At 51.4% G+C, this 18647-nt stretch overlaps 4 protein-coding genes across 4 annotated transcripts; 3 read left to right on the forward strand and 1 right to left on the reverse strand.

Moving 5' to 3' along the window:
* Window positions 1–39: 39 nt before the first annotated feature.
* On the forward strand, window positions 40–2305 carry TrAtP1_012319 (uncharacterized protein). Its single transcript, XM_014090284.2, has 3 exons — window positions 40–585; window positions 658–964; window positions 1029–2305. Exons 1-3 carry the CDS (start codon window positions 191–193, stop codon window positions 2262–2264), a joined length of 1938 nt encoding a protein of 645 aa, XP_013945759.2. The 5' UTR covers window positions 40–190; the 3' UTR covers window positions 2265–2305.
* A 118-nt stretch (window positions 2306–2423) lies between these two features.
* TrAtP1_012320 (uncharacterized protein) lies at window positions 2424–3105 on the reverse strand (the record flags this gene model as incomplete). The annotated part of the gene is made up of 2 exons (XM_066115479.1): window positions 2424–2816; window positions 2884–3105. The coding sequence occupies 2 exons, from the start codon at window positions 3103–3105 to the stop codon at window positions 2424–2426; spliced, it is 615 nt and encodes a 204-aa protein (XP_065971578.1).
* A 3950-nt stretch (window positions 3106–7055) lies between these two features.
* Window positions 7056–8357, forward strand: TrAtP1_012321 (uncharacterized protein; the record flags this gene model as incomplete). The annotated part of the gene is made up of 4 exons (XM_014090281.2): window positions 7056–7075; window positions 7388–7507; window positions 7777–8155; window positions 8229–8357. The coding sequence occupies 4 exons, from the start codon at window positions 7056–7058 to the stop codon at window positions 8355–8357; spliced, it is 648 nt and encodes a 215-aa protein (XP_013945756.2).
* A 5893-nt stretch (window positions 8358–14250) lies between these two features.
* Window positions 14251–18495, forward strand: TrAtP1_012322 (uncharacterized protein). Its single transcript, XM_014090279.2, has one exon. It carries the CDS (start codon window positions 15442–15444, stop codon window positions 17809–17811), a length of 2370 nt encoding a protein of 789 aa, XP_013945754.1. The 5' UTR covers window positions 14251–15441; the 3' UTR covers window positions 17812–18495.
* Window positions 18496–18647: the final 152 nt, after the last annotated feature.

Below are 18647 nucleotides of genomic sequence, written 5' to 3' on the forward strand. Positions count from 1 at the left end.
GGAGGCATAGAGTCAATGACTTTGATACTGCAAACTCATCTCACATGATATTGTTTCCTTGTACAAATCGCATTTCAGGGCACAGTCATCTTCCAACGTTAAACTCTGTCCATATTTTCTCTTGGAAATCACAATGCAGAACCTATATTCCACTGCCTAAGGCCTATCCATCCGCAAAAAATCTTAAAAGATGGACTCACAACAAGATAAACCCGAATCAGCTGCTGCAGCCGCCACTTCTCAGCAAGACGAAGCAAACATTCTTAAAATCCAGTCTCTTGTCCAGGCGCAAGATGACACCCAGCGATTTGTTGGATTGGCGCTTCTAAAGTCCGTCCTGGACAACTCTCCCGAGCTCCAGCAGGATCATGGCGTTGTCCAAAGGCTGTGGGATAGCCTCCCCGCCAAGTTTCTCGATAGGCTTCTGCGCACGGGGTCAAACCCGTCGAAAAAGGATTCGAAAGAAATGCTTGGTTTGGCCGTGTCTGTTTTGCACACGTTTGCTGCTCTCTTGCCCGAAGGGGCTACGTCTCAGCCAAAGTTTACGGATAGGATACCTAGGCTTGTTAGTGCTGTGTTGAATGGGTAAGCCAGGTTCTCTGATATTCCATTTTTCGCGCATCTGTTGTTTCCATATTTGCTAAGGCGTTTGAATAGATCTGAAGAAACAGTAAATATGTTGTTACAGCTGCTCTATACTCTTGTGAGCTGTCAAGAAGGCGCCATGGCACTTGTGAGAATAGACGATTTGAGCTCCATCACAGAGATTGCGCCATCACACGCAATCGCAATGGACATTCTACTACACGCTTGGCTCAATGCCATGGTTGTTGTCGACGACACATCCTATCTAGCTGATCATATAGATGCCAATGTGCAATCTCTTGTAGCTTCATTCCGAGGCACTGACGCAGTGACGCTTCTCGAGTTTCTGGGGCAGCTACTGCGGCAAGCGAGCTCAGAGGTGAGCACAGCTACCTACAAAAGGCATGGCATGAATCATCTTACTAAATGTTTCTTTGTTCCAGGTCATCCCAACAAATCCAAAGTGGCTCAGTGCAGTCGTCAGCTATATTCGAAATCTTGTAACCAGTCGACCAAACTCTGCAGCCCGGTCAGCCTACACAAACGCTGCCGCTTCTCTTCTTCGCGTTTACCCCACTGCAGCTTCAGAATCACTATTCAGGGTTGAAAAAAGCGACGAAAAGCCATTTTCCTATTTATTCGTCAACCTTCTCCTAATCGATATTCGCTCTTCGGCACCCTTGTTGCTGGAGCAGCTCAACAAACCGGGATATTCAAATCTGTCCCGTCGACTCGCATCTGCATTTGACATAATATGCATCTTCATCGGGCATTTGGTTCGCTCATTGGAAGATGAGTCGCTGGAGAGTCTCATCATGTCGCCAGACAATCTCCTCCAACTTCGCAAGGGCATATCGGAAACCATGTCCGTAACCATTGAATACCTGCGCGACAGATGGGATGCCGCCTATGCTGGAGCCATGGGACTGCATCCAGACGCTCGATCTGGGAAGGCGGAGACTTCAATGGGATCACGGCTTACCCTCACGTGGGACTCTTTGGAGAATCTCGCAGACCAAGATCCCTTTGTTCTTTCCGCTGTGAGGGCCCTCGCCCTATGGCTACGTGAAGACGAAAACGACATGTTGAGAAAGGAGGCTACTGGGTTGACGGACATGTTTATGGATCTGTATCGTGGCAGTTTGGCGGAGAAGCTTGATTTTCGATCTCCCACTTTGGTTGCCCTGGAAGCGCTAGTCTCATTCGAAAAGGGCCGAAATCTTCTTCTTCAGCATGAAGGCTGGAAGACGCTTAGCCAGGACCTGTGTGAAATCCTCCGCCAAACCAATGCCTCCTCTGCTGCCAACATCAGCGAAGGTGAGACGTCTCGGGGTATCGAAATCATTCGTGTGCTTCTCCAAGTCGCCGAGGAAAGCAACAACACCAATGAGGAGTGGATGAATCTCGTTACGGCGGTCGCAGCGTGGGATGTGTTTCTCCCGCCGCAAGATGCTTCGCCTCCTCTAGTGGTCTTGGAGCTCCAGGTCGCGGCGTTACAGTTGTGCTGCGCGCTGCTGATTAAAGCGAGTCTTGGTATGAGAAGGAGATTTGCGCATTCTGTTAGTGCGCTGGTGGGTATTGCTGCGCAGTTGGAAAAGGGAATTCCCAAAGAGGGCGCTTTGAGAGAGGATATTGAAGATGTGTTGGAGGTTCTGGGCAACTTGTCGCAAAGTATATAAAACCACATAGCGTAATACCAAACTTGCAAAAAGTAATGAACCAAGTTTCAAAGAATATTTAATACCTTTTCCTCTATACCGCTAATAACACACACAATACCTTTCCCAAATAAAATGTCATGTCAAGGTATTTTTCTCTTCCAAAATCCAACCTCTTCATCACCTCGCCTCGACAGCCCCCTGCCTTGCAACCTCCCTCTCCGCAGCCACCGCAGCCATTGCCTTTGCCCTCTTCTTCTTGGCCCTGCGAATTTCAATCTCAACGTGCTCCATCTCGGCGTTGACAGAGACGAGTCTCGGGATGGCCTCTTGCACGGCCTGGATGGATAGTGTTTGAGCAGCTCGAAGGGGCTGGGGGGCCAAGAGGCCAAACCAGTGGAGAGGGTTGTGAATCGGTTTCTTTGCCTTGATTTCATCCTTCTTCTCTTTGTCATTTTGCTGCTCTTCGGTGCCGTCTGCTGGGTTTTCCTGGGCATTGATGTCTGCCGCTTCTTCCTTTTCTGTCTCTTCTTCCTTCAAGCTGTCGTTGCCTTTATCAGCTTCCTCTCGGCTCTTGTCATCATCGCCCGCAGCGCCATCAACAGGGGGGATCCACGCTCTTCATCGTAAAACTGGGTACATTGTCCTCTGCGAGCTCGACATCCAGCACTCTCAGAGCGCGCATCCTCTCATCGTAGTGGTCTTGGCCATATCTCATGCCCCGCTCGCCGGCGAAGTTGGCTCGGGCAATGTTTTGATAGACGCCGGTCTGGAGCTTTGTCAGCTCCTCCCGCAGGCGCGAATACTCGTCTATGAGGGACAAGTAGCGCTCCAGCAGGGAATCAATGTGTTGCTGTTCCATTTTTTAGGAATTGTCGGTTGATAGTTGAGAGGTTGACGTCAGTGCGTAGCTCTTTGAGGCTCTATGCTATGGTGGGGGTGAGCTGACCCGAGCCACGTTATCCAATCTTCTTTTTCAGCTTTACACTACGGTTAACTTTCTACGCTCCAAGACAGGACTACAGTGGATTAATGAGAAGTCAAGATGGTTTTGAAGGGCATTCATAACCAGGCGAGTTGCATGGAGACATTTTGGTTTAATAGACACGCAGCTTTGGCCAACGGTGAAGACGAATTGGGTAACAAGCGCCTCGTCGCTCCAAACCAAAGCAATCCTGCCTACCCTTGAATCAAGCATTGAAGTGATTCAGTCAACACCATATCGAGACTTGGGCTAGCTATTCAAAGAAGATCATCATTCAACGTGTGGATTACTGTACATGTCAAAAGATAATTTGAAGTTGGCCCATCAATTCTAGTTTAGCAATAACAAACTGTGGTTGGTACAATGATGGGCCACTCAACTACGTCGTACTGTTTCAAGAGATTTTTTGGCCATGGAAACCTACCTAGGTAAATCCATTAGGTGGTATAAGATTGATATCAACCTTGAAGCCATTTCACCATCAGCTCTACTGTAGCAACATTTTCGTACAATCCACGGAATGCTTACGGGACACACCGCATCGACACAATGCCCATCCTGGCAGTTGTGTAATCACGGGAATATGCATTGATCTTCCGCCGCAGTGCTTATGTCGTTACACCATCATGCAATCCTTCTGTCCTCCCATTGTTCAAAAGATGCTCTCACCGGTTTCGGTGAGCTGCAAGCGCAAACTGCAGCGTAGCACGACAGGCAATCCCGTGGGCGCCTTCGCACATGATCAGGTGCATATTTGCAGTGCTGCGCTTCTCCTTCATTTTACAGTGTGCCGCTCCGTACGAGGTGACGAGTAGTATTGAAGCGATGGGCCTATTCGCTGGTAGGTAGTAATACCGTTGGTAATAGTAGTGATATGTAGTAGTAGTAGCAGTAGCGTAGGAAACAGTCGGATGATTGCCGCATGGTGCGTTTCGTATCGCGCTCTAGGAGATTACCTCTGATTGCCGACGCAGGAATAGATGAGCCGTACCGGGGGAAGAAGCTTCGCGAAACAAGTTTGTGGACAGCAATCGGGGAGAGGAACCGCTAGTGAGGCCGTCATTTTAATTTCAAGTAGTACTACTTATTTCTACTTACAGCGCGCCAAGTCACGGAGCTCGATGGGTTGGTTTGCTCCGTTTCAAGCGGGCAGATCGAGGACGCAGGGACTGGAGAAGATGCAAAAGAAAAGCCACAACGGCGTTTTCACCTGATGGTGGAAGCGAGCTCGCTAGAAAGGGAGACCGGAGTACTAGTAAGCATGTCTCGTTTAAGGAGGCTGCTCACGTGCTCACTTTGGAGATGCTAGGAATAGGTCTGGGCAAAAAGAGAAGTCATCGTGAATACATGGGCAGGGTCTTGGGTAGGGAGGGCCTGGTGCTGGCAGCATTAAAAATAGCACACCTTGACCCTTTTTTGTGTATTGTCTTTTTTGTCCTTTTCCTGTCTGTAATAATGAATAATGACATTGATGTTTCTCTTCTTTATTTCGATTTGATTTTTCCCCCTCTCTAGTTGTCTCCTTTCTTTGCTGTTTCTTACAGTAGTCGTGATCCGGCTTGCATGAGCTGAAACTTTGGTTTGGCAGTAGCCGGTTTGGCAGATGGGCTTGCAAGGGGCAAAGAGCCACGCGGAAGACGCCCCGGATGCGCGATCCTGGCAATCAGCCTTTTGGCATGTCTTTTCTTGTTCTTGTTCCCTTTTTCTTTGATATTCTTTGGGGCTCTTTGGGGGCTGCAAATGCAATGCGTCGAGTGGCGTTCAGACTGCAGCAGAAGGATGCTAGAGGGCTGCGTGCCTTGGAACCCACGTCATCAAATGCAGAGTGAAATGTGATGGTACCTGCATAGGGGGCTTGGAGAGGTGGGAGTCATACTATTGATTCGTAAATAGATATTGCGTTGGGTGATATACGTCATCTGAAGCCTTTTGTGATGTAAATCAAAGGGTGCTGTATCGCCTTGTTCGTGTTTGTTTCGTGCAGATGCCTTTGTATCTGATACCCGCCAGGAGCTAGGGGCTCTGGGTGGCCCATGGGCTGTGGGATGGAGAATTGCTTGTAGCCAGTACCTCCGCAGGCGGATTTCGCATGGCATCCGGTGCTGCCCACCATTTCAATGGAGAGCATGAACAATACCAACTTCAAGTGGTACTTGTATGGCTTGTATGAGAACAGAACATGAACACATCTACATGCCTACCCAGCGCTGCAATACATTGGAGGCACCACCAACAGCGAGTGGCATGTTGCATCCTGCCTCTCTCCTGAATCGCCTTCATCTCCCATCAGCCAAGATGTCCGCAACAGGAAACTAGACCATCGTCAACGAACCACGGCCCAGCCTCTTTTCCTGCCTCCCTGGCCTGGTCCGCCGTTGTCGCGCATTGAGGCAAGCCCCCCCAATTCCTGCTGCTGCTGCTGCTAGCCTGCTACGTACAGAATGGCCCATCGAAAAAGACCCCCTTCAGCCACCAGCCTGCCCGCATATTGTTACCTGTGCTGCACGCGTCCAGAGAGTGGTCGAGATAGGATGCTCGCACATTCAGGAAGCCGACGGCAGAGTACATGCCGCCGTTCTTGCAGAGGATAGGTACACGAGGCCGTATTACATGGACCACCACCTCTCCCTTGGGCCAGGACTCAACTCCTTTCATCTGCTGCGATGGCCTCCAGCACTGATTTGCGGTCCGCCGCTGGAGCCGCTGCGATAAAAGAGGCAGCAAGTCAGGCGGGATCCCCCACCAATCACCCTGCCTGCTTCACCGAGCGCCATCACCAACCCCGTCTCTTTTTGCGAGTCTCTGTGCAAAGTACTGCCGTATCTCTCTCTGGCGCCCATCACCGCCCTTCTCCTGATTTGTCTTGTTTGATTTTGGCCGGGCCACCAACTGCTGTTTCCTGCCACCATTACTCGTAGTCTCAATGATATCAATGATACTGTGTACTGCTGCCTGCCAACGCCAAACTGCTATACCTGAACCTCGCTAGCAGATACTAAGCCCTCCAACTCCAGTCTGCTGTCTGTACTCGGTGACGGTGGCTGCTCGCAGCTCCCAGACCAAACAAGGCAAGGTCCGCTATAAGGGCTTCCAGCACTCCTCGTCGCTTGCCCCCCCCAGTTTTCTCCCCCCAGTCCAGCCCAGTCCTACGGCCAGCTCGCAGCAGAATAGCGTTGCAAGGCCCATCAAATCCCTCCAGGCCTGCACCACCCGGCTAATTCAAATCACCTTCTGGTGCTACCCGCCTGCCAACAGGACGCTACAGCATCTGGTCTGGTGCTTGTACACTGCACAGCTTCTGCTGCTAGTTGCACAAAACTGAATTCTGAGGTCTGGTGGCTCCAGCACCGCGCAGAAAGGCTTCGTCTCTGCCTCTCTCTCTCTTTTAACCTTAGCCCAGAAGCCAGATCCCAGGACCCAGCCTCGCCCAACTCAACTTTTTTTTCCCTTCTCCTCTCCGACTTCACTTCACCCTCTACGCTCTGCTCGCTGTCGATACGCCTCGCTCTGCCTGTCGGCTCCATCCATTGACCTGCTTGCCTATACCCGCCCCAGACGCACCCACTTACTGGCTCGCGCCAACCTATTACCTTGCCTTACCGCCGCCACTACTGCTGCTACTGCTGCTACTGTCACTACGGCTCTCTTGCTTCCCGCCAAACCAATCTCCAAAACTCCAGAGCCTCAATTCGCAGCAGCCAAACCTCGCCCTCGCATCTGCTCTCCCTCCCCCGCGGCCCGCGCTGCGATAAGGCATCTTCGCCTCCATCGTATCCTCCGTCGTCAGACCTCCCTCTTCGTCAAGGAACCGCATTCGCAGCACCACCATGGTGGTCGCAACCATCAAGTACGAATCTGCAAGCCCCTCTGCCATCCTGCATTCCATCCCCCCCCTTTGCATCAGCTCTACCGCTCTTCTATCGCCGCCTCGCCTCGACTTCTTCTTGATTTCTGGTCCCTCTCCTTGAAGCAACGCTGCGATGTCGGCATCTCAGGGTCGCTGCTTTGTTGATCCCTAACATGTCATCGTCCCCCAAACACGCTGACAGGGAGGGGGGCGGTCAATGAAGCTGCAACGACCCTTTCCCTCTTTCTGCAACCCCCCGTCCTCGGCTGAATCTGCATTTTCTTGCTCGCTAACATGGCAATTCGCTCGCAGGTGCGTTGTCGTCGGCGACGGTGCCGTCGGCAAGACATGTCTTCTCATCAGCTACACCACCAACAAATTCCCCTCGGAATACGTGCCGACCGTTTTCGACAACTATGCCGTCACCGTCATGTGAGTGGTCCTTCTAGCCATCCCATCCCCCACTCTGAATTGGCGAGAGAAGGAGAGAATGGCGGGCATTTCGACTTGCGGCGATTGGATATGTTTGATTTTCAGGTGTCGCGCATTGAGCGAGCACGGGAGAAAAAGACGATGAATCAAACCCAATGTCCTGCTGAGTGGAATGACGGCCTAACAGCCCGGCTCTTGGCGAAATCTGCTTGTGGAATCAATGACCCCCTTTCATCTATCGGACTCAGTGACTGACTTGCGCTGAACAGGATCGGCGATGAGCCCTATACCCTGGGACTGTTCGATACCGCTGGTCAGGAGGATTATGACCGTCTGCGTCCTCTCTCATACCCCCAAACCGACGTTTTCCTCGTCTGCTTCAGCGTCACCTCCCCTGCGTCATTCGAAAACGTTCGCGAGAAGTGGTTCCCCGAGGTGCACCACCACTGCCCCGGCGTTCCCTGCCTCATTGTCGGAACCCAGGTCGATTTGAGAGATGACCCCAGCGTCAGAGAGAAGCTTGCCAAGCAGAAGATGGCCCCAGTCCGCCGAGAGGATGGTGAGCGTATGGCCAAGGACCTCGGCGCGGTTAAATACGTCGAGTGCAGTGCGTTGACGCAGTACAAGCTCAAGGATGTGTTTGACGAGGTAGGTTTTGTTGGAAAATCTTTCTCTCTTTTCTTCTTTAAAAAAGAAACCACCGCTGACATTTCCCTTCTAGGCCATCGTTGCTGCTTTGGAGCCCCCCGGCACCCAAGAAAAAATCTCACAAGTGCCTTGTTCTATAAACCACAGCCTCGGGGAATTGCTTCATAGGATATTGCCATTGTTTCGCTCGGTGGTCAGTTGACCAGAAGGGATGGGTTCTGGATACATGGGACGAGGTCAATTGGAGATGAGGATGTGTGTTTGGACGGAGCGAATAGACTTGGAACTGGGCCCTGTCTACCCATGATGGCTGGTATCACTGGCAAATAGAAGAGGGGAATCATTTCCGTTGTTTTTCTTTTCTCTGGCTTTTTGGCCAAGGAAGAAATATGCCTATGGATTTTCCCCTTGCGCCTAGCGATATCAAGGCATAGATTCCCTTCCACGATGGGTATGAATTGGGATGGTGGCTAGAGCTCCCTGGATGCCGTCTGCTGTGTCACTGGCAGCCCTTGCCCGTATTTCTCCGTCATTTTTCTCAATGGCCTCGAGACCAGAGACGAATCTACGCTGCTGTCTATTCTTGTTTCTCTCTATATTTTGGGCCAGGGAACTTATAAAATGCAGACAGGCATGTTTCGATGGGAAAGTTTGGCGATTAGGAGTGCAGTTAATTGACCGGACCTTTTGTTATGCCATTTTTCTTCTTTTTTTTTTTCCTTTTTACTTTTTATCTGATCTTGCTGTTGCTCTGCTGTCGAATGCGTGTCATTTGTGAAGTGGATATTTGAAGTAAAGCTTTCTTTTGGCTCTACTATGTTCAATATCTATAGGTAGTGCTCATTGGTAAGACGATAATAAGTACGAGACATATAGGAATCGATTAGAATTGGTAATTAGGCCTCGGCAGTTGGATGATTCGCAACCACACCCCGCGGTTTACTCTCTGGTGATGCGTAGCATTGCCCCATTAAACTAAGTAGCATGAGGTGCCTCTATAAAGATCTGCAAGCACAGAAGTGAGGATTTGTAATGACGATGTTGATGTTTGGTACCTACGCTGTGGTATTTCGGGTTTGGGAAACTGGAATCCATTCCTTTTACTATCCTACCCGTGATTTGAAATTTCCCTACTTCACTCTAGCACTAACTAACAAGAAGAGACCCAGGATAAAGTTGGAGAGGCATGAAGTCGGCTGTGCTACTGAGCTGGTTTTTCTGGGGTAGCATGTCGTCGGCGGGGTGTGGGCACGATACATGTACGCATAACGGGAGGGAATGGACAAAAGAGGAGCTGGCTGAGCTGGGCCACTGATGGGAGTTTTGTTTGCTGCGTCTCGTCAGTAATGAATGACTGATAAATCTTTTTGACCATGTCAAGTGTTTGACAAACCCGGCTGAGAGGTTTGATATTGCCACTTTGGGAGCCAGTCGAGCTTCAAAGGAAAATAAACATGCAATAACTGAACAATCATTGTAGGCAGGCGCCCGCTTTGGCTCCCAGAGCTATCCGCCATGCGTCTTCCCGGCAGACGGCTCATCGCGGGTTCAACCCTCGAGCCAGCAACCCGTGGCAGAAACTGGGCCAGGATTGTCGACTAAAGCGATATTCCAATTGCACCCTTTGGCAATGACGTTGCGAGGGAGCAGATGATGCTAGTGAAGGAACTTGGAGGAAGGGGCACTGCTTCGATGTTGAGCTCGAAGCTGAAGACTGTGACGCTGGGTGGCCATCATCTTTCGCTGCCTGCGCCGAGAGCGCTGGAGATTTATGGGAGGCCCGTACGGGTACTTTTCTTTGATGGTGGGTGTTGTAAAGACTGTTTTCGATGTGTGTATGAAGAATGGGGACCGCTCATCTTGACACGACTGGATATCCGTCTCACTTCACCTATAGCTCCATGTTCTGAGGCATCATGAGGACGCTGGACGTAAGAGCCCGTGTACTTGTCTCTGGACATTGGCGTGCCAGGACCCGGCGTTTGCACCCGGGGACGAAGACGCAAGAACCGGGTGGGTGGACGACGAGGGAGCTGATTCGGATCTTGAGAGTGGGGGGGGTTGAATGTCGAGGGCGCGGATGGGGAGGGCTGCGCCGGCGGTTTTTGATAGTTTGAGCTCGATGGTGAAGAAGGGGATGGGGGAGATGGGCAGTGATGGTAATGTAAGGTGGGATGGAAGAAGTTGTGATTGTGTTGATGGATTGGGCTGAGGAGATGTTTATGGCTGAGTGAAGTTGTGGCTTTTTGTGTTTTGCTTGCTGAGGACAATAAAGATGTTGATAAGATGAATTGTAGAACATATCGAAATACTATGCATGTGTATGTATAAATATATGGTATGTGTTTAGGAGGAGAAGCAAGTTGATATGGGAGGCTTTGATACAGTGAACCGAGACTTGAAGCTAATTTTCTGTGATTTAGATTCGCTATGCCATTTTCATTTCTTAATCAACAATCTGAATAGCAAACATGCCATTTTCTTTAAATAGAATCCGACTTTACTAAATCCCATAGATCAACCGGAGAATAAGTCAATGACATGATGTTAATCTCTTCCAACTACCACCCATTGCTCGTATGCCTCCAGTCGCCGCTAAACATTGAAAAGCACGCATTGACCAATGTCAGTTGAATTGTCTCCTTTTTTTTTCTTGTTTGGCCCAGAACCTCCAACTAAAAGGATAGTTTAATGACGCTTGTTTAGTTCTCGTTTGCTAGTAGCTCATGTTTTTTTTTTTTTCCATTTTTTCTTGTACGCTTCGAACTTCTAGCGAGCAAGCCACACCCATTACTCGGTCACCGGAAAGAGACATGCAATTGTGGAAATTAATGGCGCCAAGTTTCCATTCTTTAGGCATACAGTGCAAAAGATGTCTTTGGGGTCCAACATCTTTGGCTTTCGAAGAGTGAGCGGAGCCCTACGTGGCATTACTGATCGGTGATGCGGTTGTGTTACTGATCCCAACGCTTTTATCAATATCGATCAATGCAGGAGTTGGTTTATCTACTGCAAGCGGCTTCATCCCCGCACGGCATTTACTATTGCAGGGCGTTTTTTCATCTTTGCTGCAGTCTCCTTGTCACGCATCTTGAGCATAAATGCTACCTTGCTACGTGTATTATCCTCCCGCATTGGCGTCGGGCGGCTATGCAAGGTACCAGCAGACGGCCACTGCGATAATGCGGAGATGCTAGAGGCCTGCCTGGAAACGGCTAAAGCCCTGTGCTGAGAGAAGATTGAAAGCAAAAAAAAGCTCCAAGAATTGAACCAGGAATTTACCACCTGCTAAGATGGTGGCCGAGAACCGCCCATTGTCGTACCAAGAATTCGATTTCCCCGAGGCCACGACGATGATTTGGCAAGTATCAAGAAGGTCCAGATGCAGGTAATATTACTGTAGCATGTAGTACTAGGTCTAGGAGCAAGCAGCAGCATCACACAGCCACGACCCCCCTTCCGATCTAGCCGTCATGCTATTGAGCTTGTCTCGTTGTGTTGCAACTTCTGGGGGTGCTTCGTTTCACGCGCGGTTCAGAGGCCTGCTCATGGCAATGCCCACAGCAGACTCCACGATGCGGCACCACTCGAGTTGTATTAGGCCTTGCTGGAGAATGAGGGTCTTGGTGCTAGTACCAGTACAAGTATTTGCTTTCAATCTCACAGCGCAATCGAGCTAGGGCCGTTGCTATTATTGCATCCAGCCCGGCCGTCTCTCGTGCAAGTGGAAGCAAGCCACTTTGCTTGCTCACAACCTGTGCCCCGTTTGCATGCATCGTGGGGTCCTGTCTCATTGCAAATTGTCAAATGAAAATACGAGCTGTGAGCTGCAAGCTGCGAGGGGACGTGAAATGAAGGCAAGCCGTGGTTGCAGCCCAATTAACGAATGAAGGGCATTGCGTGCAGCTTGACTGGACCCTGTGCCCAAAGACGTGCCGCCACTGGGGTTGGGACGGCGGCGCATTCCGAGCTCGCCAGGGCAGCCCCGGCCAAGATGCAACATCACGCAGCAGATGATGGATTAGGTATTCACTGCCCACCGAATCTACTTGTACAAGGGCCAAAGTCAGCATCGCACCTTGTAGCAGTACTGTAGCGAGAATAGCGATGCTGCAGCACCACCGCCACGAGATGGTTCCCACGCGGCAAGCCTCTCCAGGCCAGGCACGCGGGGCTAGGCGCAGTGAATAAGATGACAATGGGGTTGTCCTGCATGAGGCGGCGAAATTGTATGCGGTAGAATCGCTAGGACGCCGTCTGGATGGAGAAGCCCAGCGAACCGCGCAAGCCACTGCACCTAGGATTCCTGCTAGTCCAGCACAAGTACAGGTACCGCTGCTGCTGAAGGCGTGGCGGTGAGAATTGCGGCTGGGCGACCCAATCTCCTCCTTTTGCTGGAGAAGAGAGTTGCGTGTACATCTGCCATCTACTTGTACCACCTGGCTTTGTGTATGTGTTTGATTTTCCCGATGGCTTCACCGGCCGGCCAGTTGATTGGCATCTCGCACCTCGATCCCAGAGTGGCTCCTGGAGAGTTTGATGGCGCCAGATATCCTTGATGCTTGTTTCAACCCACGCCGTTGACATGTGAAGCGCCGCAGCCACGCATGGAACTCTCTTTAGAGTTTGCACTGCACAGCTTGCTTGGACACGCCAATGCCATGCAGGGCAGCACATGAGCTTGCTTCCTGCAATTTTGATCCCATTTCATGCCGTGTGCTGTACCGTGCCTGTTCCCAGCTTTTGACGTGGACGGAGAGCCAGGAGGCGAGTCCTGCAATGGTTCCTCGACCCCGTCTGACAGACAGCAAAGTTATGGATCCCCTTCTCCGTGCGTGTGTCTGTTTGGTACATGTACGAGTATATACTGCCTGAGTTGACGTGTGAGTTCAATTGCTCCTAACCCAGTATGGAGGCCGCATCCGTCTGATCCCAGCGCGGCCAGCCAATCCCACGCAGCGATCGTGAACCTTTTTTCTTTTTTCTTTTTTTTTTTTCAAACTGGCAAATCGGCCTTGGGAAGATGCGCTGCTACTAAGCTGTACTGCTACGTACTGCTACTGCTACTGTAGGTACCGGATAGATACATGCTCAGGGTTGAGCAGTATTGTCTGCTGGTAATTGTCTGTGCTGTCCGTATTCTTGCGTGTAATAATTCAAGTACACGCACCATGCAAGGGACTCACAGCTTGCTTGCTTCGTATTAGGCGAGCAGAAAACGGCCCCAAACGTCTTCAACATTCGACGAGCAAAAAAAAGAAAAGAGAGCACCAAGAAAAAAAAGGACAAAGACGTACAGTAGAAGAGAAAAAAAAAAAGGGCCACATTCCCGCATCGCTCCACCGCGCTAAAAGGCAAAAGGAAACGCTTCGCTGGGAACAAAAAAGGGCAGGATAAGTACCGCTGCAGCTGTTTCACTATGGACAGATACATGAGGAGCGTGTTGTCTGCCCCCCCAAAAAAAAAGCTCAAGGTTCGACAAGCCTCCTCCTGCCTCCCCCCTGTCAGATGGACACTGCACGCCACTGCAACCCCTAAACCGCGCGCCAGTGGCTCTCCTCAGTGGCTGGTTAGCGCCTCTAGGCGGTGGTGCAGCTGCAAACCCCTGCGCCGGGTCATTAAACTGCCACCGCAGCCAATTCCATCCCCCGTCCCGTTTGGGCAACTGTCCATCTCAATAATAAAGGTCTGGCCCCGGGAGAGGAAGCAATGCGCCAGGTAGCGGGTACGAGGGAGGGTACCTGCTGCCTTTTAGTAGCAGTTGTATTTGTTGCATCAGCAATCAATTCTGTTATAATATTGATGCTTGTTGAGATAATGGACATGTATCTACAAGTACTTCACATAATATCCAAACTCATAGAAGCCACCAATTCTTGCTTCTTTTCCTTCTTCTCACTGCTCCATAGACCCTCCAGCACCGCATTGCTGCAGTGCTCCCAGCTCCCAGCTGTAGGCCAAAAGTACCCCCGCGTACCAGGTACATGGCCGGCACAGGCACAGGGCAACTGGTCACCACCTAGGCCAAATCCAATCCAACCCCCCTGGCCGTCTCTCGTCGTCCTCTTCCTCTCTTTCGCTTCCTCTCCTGGGCCCTCCACTCGCTCTTGTCCTCGTCCGCCTCCTACCGTCGTCCGCGTACGAGCTTCTGCCCGGCCCTCTTTTCTCCTAGACCTTTCAGGGTTTCTTCTAGTACATCTTGTCCCCTTGCGGCCCCTTGCTCGCGTTGCGCTCTGCCAGAAAATTACCCGCTGGTCCTTGGAGCACGCCTCGCCTTTTGGCCCGTTATTTCTGTTCATCCCTTATTGCTCGTTTCTCTTCACTTCATTTGCTCCATCCTTTCTCTCTCTTCTCCTTCTCCTCTTGCTACTCCTCTTCCTATTCTTCTTTTTTCTATCCCCCGGTCCCCGAACTGAGCTTTCCTCCTACAAGACAACTGCGGCCAGGCCCTAGACTGTTTCGCAACCTCGACCCGTGTCGTTTTCCCTCGCTGGATCGACTGGAGCGTCTTTGAAGCCAGCAGCCTCAATCGCAGTGTTGGGAAGCCAATTGGGTCCTGACCTGTTCGCCAAAGCTCGCCGTCCAGCTCTGCGACTGACTGTCCGTCTCTCGCCGACCTCGAACCGCAAGCCTCGACCGTTTGGCCACGTTCATTCTGCCCATATTTCTTACTAATATTCTTGCTCGACTAATCCGCTTCTTCGCATATCGAGGACTTCGCCTCCCCTGCGGCCTTCTCTATTCGTCCTTGCAGCCATTTGCCTTGCCTCGCTCACCGACACTCTTCGATTATACCCGTACCTGTCTTTATCCAGTCATCGGTTTTTTCTCGTTACGCCCAACGGCTCATCGCTTGTCAGCTTCACGGCCCGCGTTCATGTTGCTAGGAGCTTGCATATTATTGCCTTTTTAATATCTGCAATTCTTGGAATATTGGACATTCTCGACCATCAGTTCATAATCTGCTTCGATAAAAACAAACAGACGCTTTTGCATACATATCCCTGTCCATTCGTCGGTCCCCCCTTTTTATAGTACAGCGATTTGATCTGTGGTGGACCTCGCGACCTAGTTCGTTGAAGAGACTCGTTGCATTTTCTTTTGGACAAGACCGGTTTTCTCCAGCAACTCAGCATTCGACCGTTCCGTGACTAATCGGTTTGCTCGAATCTCTTTTCATTCGTCTCCTGCTTCCGTGCCTTCTCCGGGCACGCTGAAATCTCTCAAAACGGCTGTTCTTGGTCACGTTGGGCGGGACTCCCTTGTCCCCCCCTCACCTTCTCGGGATGCAGGATCTCAACGGATCTGCTGGCCAAGGAGCGCCGAATGGTAATGCCAACGGTGCGCGCTTCGGCCATGCTTCCAAGCCTTCCAACAGCGATACCGGCTTTTCGCATGGAGCCTTCACCTCCAACGTCTCGGGCTTTGCTGACCGTCACCCTCGCCGCGCCAACATTCCCTCGCTCAACACCCAGAACATGAGCCAGAACCAGGGCAATGGCCATGACATGACCCCAGGCACGGCCTTTGACATGCAGTTCACGCCTCTGCTTCCGTCGCAGCTGCTCCTCGGTAGCCCCTTCCAGCCTGGAAGCCCCGCCGCCTTTGGCAGCCCTCAATTCCAGGGTCTCTCTGCCTTCCAACAGACTCAGCACCAGCAGTCCAACGGTCAGCAGCACAACGGCGGCATGCAGAGCCCTGTGCAGGGCAACATGTCGCCCCAGACTTACCAGGCCCTCGTCTCTCCTTCGACTTACGGAGCGCCCTCGTTCTTCCCTCCCCAGTCGCCTACGGGAGCGTATGGCATGCAGAGCCCGATCCAGCCCACGTCTCCCGTTTCCATGGGCGCTGGCGTCGTGACTGGCACCAGCCGAACCGTCTATCTCGGCAACATTCCTCCGGACACGACCGCCGAGGAGATCCTGGGCCATGTCAGAAGCGGTCAGATCGAGTCCGTCCGCCTGCTGCCCGACAAGAACTGCGCCTTCATCTCCTTCCTGGACGCCAGCTCCGCCACCCACTTCCACTCTGATGCCATCTTGAAGAAGCTGTGTATCAAGGGTCAGGACATCAAGGTTGGCTGGGGCAAGCCCTCTCAGGTTCCCACGTCCGTCGCGCTGGCTGTACAGCAGTCTGGCGCGTCCCGAAACGTCTACTTGGGCAACCTGCCCGAAGAGGTTTCCGACGAGGAGCTGCGCGAGGACCTTGCCAAGTTTGGCGCCATTGACACCATCAAGATTGTTCGCGAGAAGAGCATCGCCTTTGTTCACTACCTATCCATTGCCAACGCGATCAAGGCTGTGACGCAGTTGCCTCAGGAGGCCAAGTGGCAGGCCCCCCGTCGCGTGTACTACGGCAAGGATAGATGCGCCTACGTCTCAAAAACCCAGCAGCAAAACGCCGCCCAGTATCTGGGAATCGCCCCTGGCTATGCGCACATGCTCACCGGTGCCGACCGCGACCTCATCTCGAATGCCCTCGCTCAGCAATCCGTGGCTGCGGCCGCCGTTGCCACGAGCGCTGGTGGTATGAACAACTTGGGCAACCGGACCATTTACCTGGGCAACATCCACCCGGAAACCACAATTGAGGAGATTTGCAACGTCGTCCGAGGCGGTCTGCTGCATCACATCCGCTACATCCCCGACAAGCACATCTGCTTTGTGACCTTTATTGACCCCACAGCGGCCGCGTCGTTCTACGCTCTCAGCAACCTGCAGGGATTGATGATCCACAACCGAAGACTCAAGATTGGCTGGGGCAAGCATTCCGGTGCCTTGCCACCTGCGATTGCTCTCGCCGTTAGCGGCGGTGCTTCACGTAACGTCTACATTGGTAACCTGGACGAGACTTGGACGGAGGAGCGACTGCGCCAGGACTTTACCGAGTATGGTGAGATTGAGCTGGTCAACGCTCTCCGCGAGAAGAGCTGCGCCTTTGTAAACTTCACCAACATCGCCAACGCCATCAAGGCCATCGAGGCCATCCGCGGCAAGGACGAGTACAAGAAGTTCAAGGTCAACTTTGGCAAGGACCGATGCGGCAACGCCCCTCGCCAGGCTCAGCAGAGCTCATCCCCACGTGGCGATGGCGTCTCGTCGCCACCTCCCAACGGCTCGCAGAACAGCAACTCGCCATCCAACGGAAACACACCACAGCCGTCGGCAGCCATGTTCAACGCTTCGAGCAACCCGCTGACCATGTACCTGAGCCACATGCAGCAGCAGGCTCACCAGCAACAGCAGCAGCAGCAGCAGATGTCGGTCCAGCAGAACATCTTGTTCAACACTGCCCAGTCCAGCGATCTGTCACTAGACGTCCCTCAGCAGGGTCCTATTGGCGGACACGGACAGTCTGCTAGCATTTCCAATGGATACTCAATGAACGGTGGCATGTCCAATGCCACCACCATTGGCGGCCTGCTTGCTCCTGGCAACGGCCGTGGCCAGCACAGCCGCGCCGTCAGTCTCCCAGTCCTTGCGCCTGGATTCGAGAACGGAGGTATCAGCCCTTCCGAGAGCAACGGCAGCCACGGCGAGAGGCCTCACCGTGGCCACCAGTACCAAGCCAGCTACGGTGGCATGGGAGCCTCTGGCTTTGGCCTGGCTATCCAGGGAGGCCTGAATGGCTGGGTGGAAGAGGAAGTGGCCAACTAGACTGTAGGCCAATTGACGAATAGCATATGAACAGAGTGGGATTATGGGGATGGATTTACCTAACTTGTTGTAATTTGGCTTTGGGAGTCTTGTGCCTTGTCCTTGATTCTTTGTTTTATGGATTCCTCATTCCCACGTTTTCCTTTTTTTCTTTTTTTGCATCCTTGTTTTATAACAATATTTCATAATTACTTCCTTCGGTGTACCATGTTCAAAACCTCTTTTTTTTTTTTAAACCTTCCATTTCAATTCCCCTTGAGATTTTAACCCCCCACGAAAGCGCTGAGAAGAAAGGAAACTGCAAGATTTTTAAGCTACTTGGCTTGACAAGGAGCTATACATATATATATGTGTGTATATGTCTATTTATCCAAGCGGCTGTTTTTAATGAACAATGGCCTTATCTAATAAGGAAGAGAAAGCGTGGAATGGAAATTAGGAAATGACGAAAATGCTTTAAGAAAACAAAAAAAATACAAGATCCCCCAAAACTACATTTGAAAGAAAGAAAGATGAAGGTGAAAAACCGGGAGATGTAATGGGGAATCCTGGTTAGTTATAGGTGGAAGAGGGGGATACATATCTGCATGTTATGTCGTTATGGGAGTTTTTCCTTTGTTTAAATGAAAGGTGGAATTGGCGGTTTGCCTAATACTACAATTGAATAAGATGATTATCATATGACTTTGCTTTGATCGTGTTTCACGTGTGGATTTTAGAGTGTGATTTGGTAATGGCTGGGTGTGAGTATAAACACGATGTGTCTTTTTGTTGTAACATTTCATCTACCATGATTTTTACACGCAACCCATTTTGTATAACCAGATGCTGTATAT

Source organism: Trichoderma atroviride, chromosome 7 (assembly GCF_020647795.1).
Source record: "Trichoderma atroviride chromosome 7, complete sequence".
In the NCBI taxonomy this organism is placed as follows: Eukaryota; Fungi; Ascomycota; class Sordariomycetes; order Hypocreales; family Hypocreaceae; genus Trichoderma; species Trichoderma atroviride.

Bases quoted from the DNA above. Each gene is read 5' to 3' on its own strand.
- TrAtP1_012319 (XM_014090284.2), top strand. From the start codon at position 191: ATGGACTCACAACAAGATAAACCCGAATCAGCTGCTGCAGCCGCCACT. The intron at 586-657 runs GTAAGCCAGGTT...GCGTTTGAATAG, and splicing joins GTTAGTGCTGTGTTGAATGG to ATCTGAAGAAACAGTAAATA. The intron at 965-1,028 runs GTGAGCACAGCT...TCTTTGTTCCAG, and splicing joins TGCGGCAAGCGAGCTCAGAG to GTCATCCCAACAAATCCAAA.
- TrAtP1_012322 (XM_014090279.2), top strand. From the start codon at position 15,442: ATGCAGGATCTCAACGGATCTGCTGGCCAAGGAGCGCCGAATGGTAAT.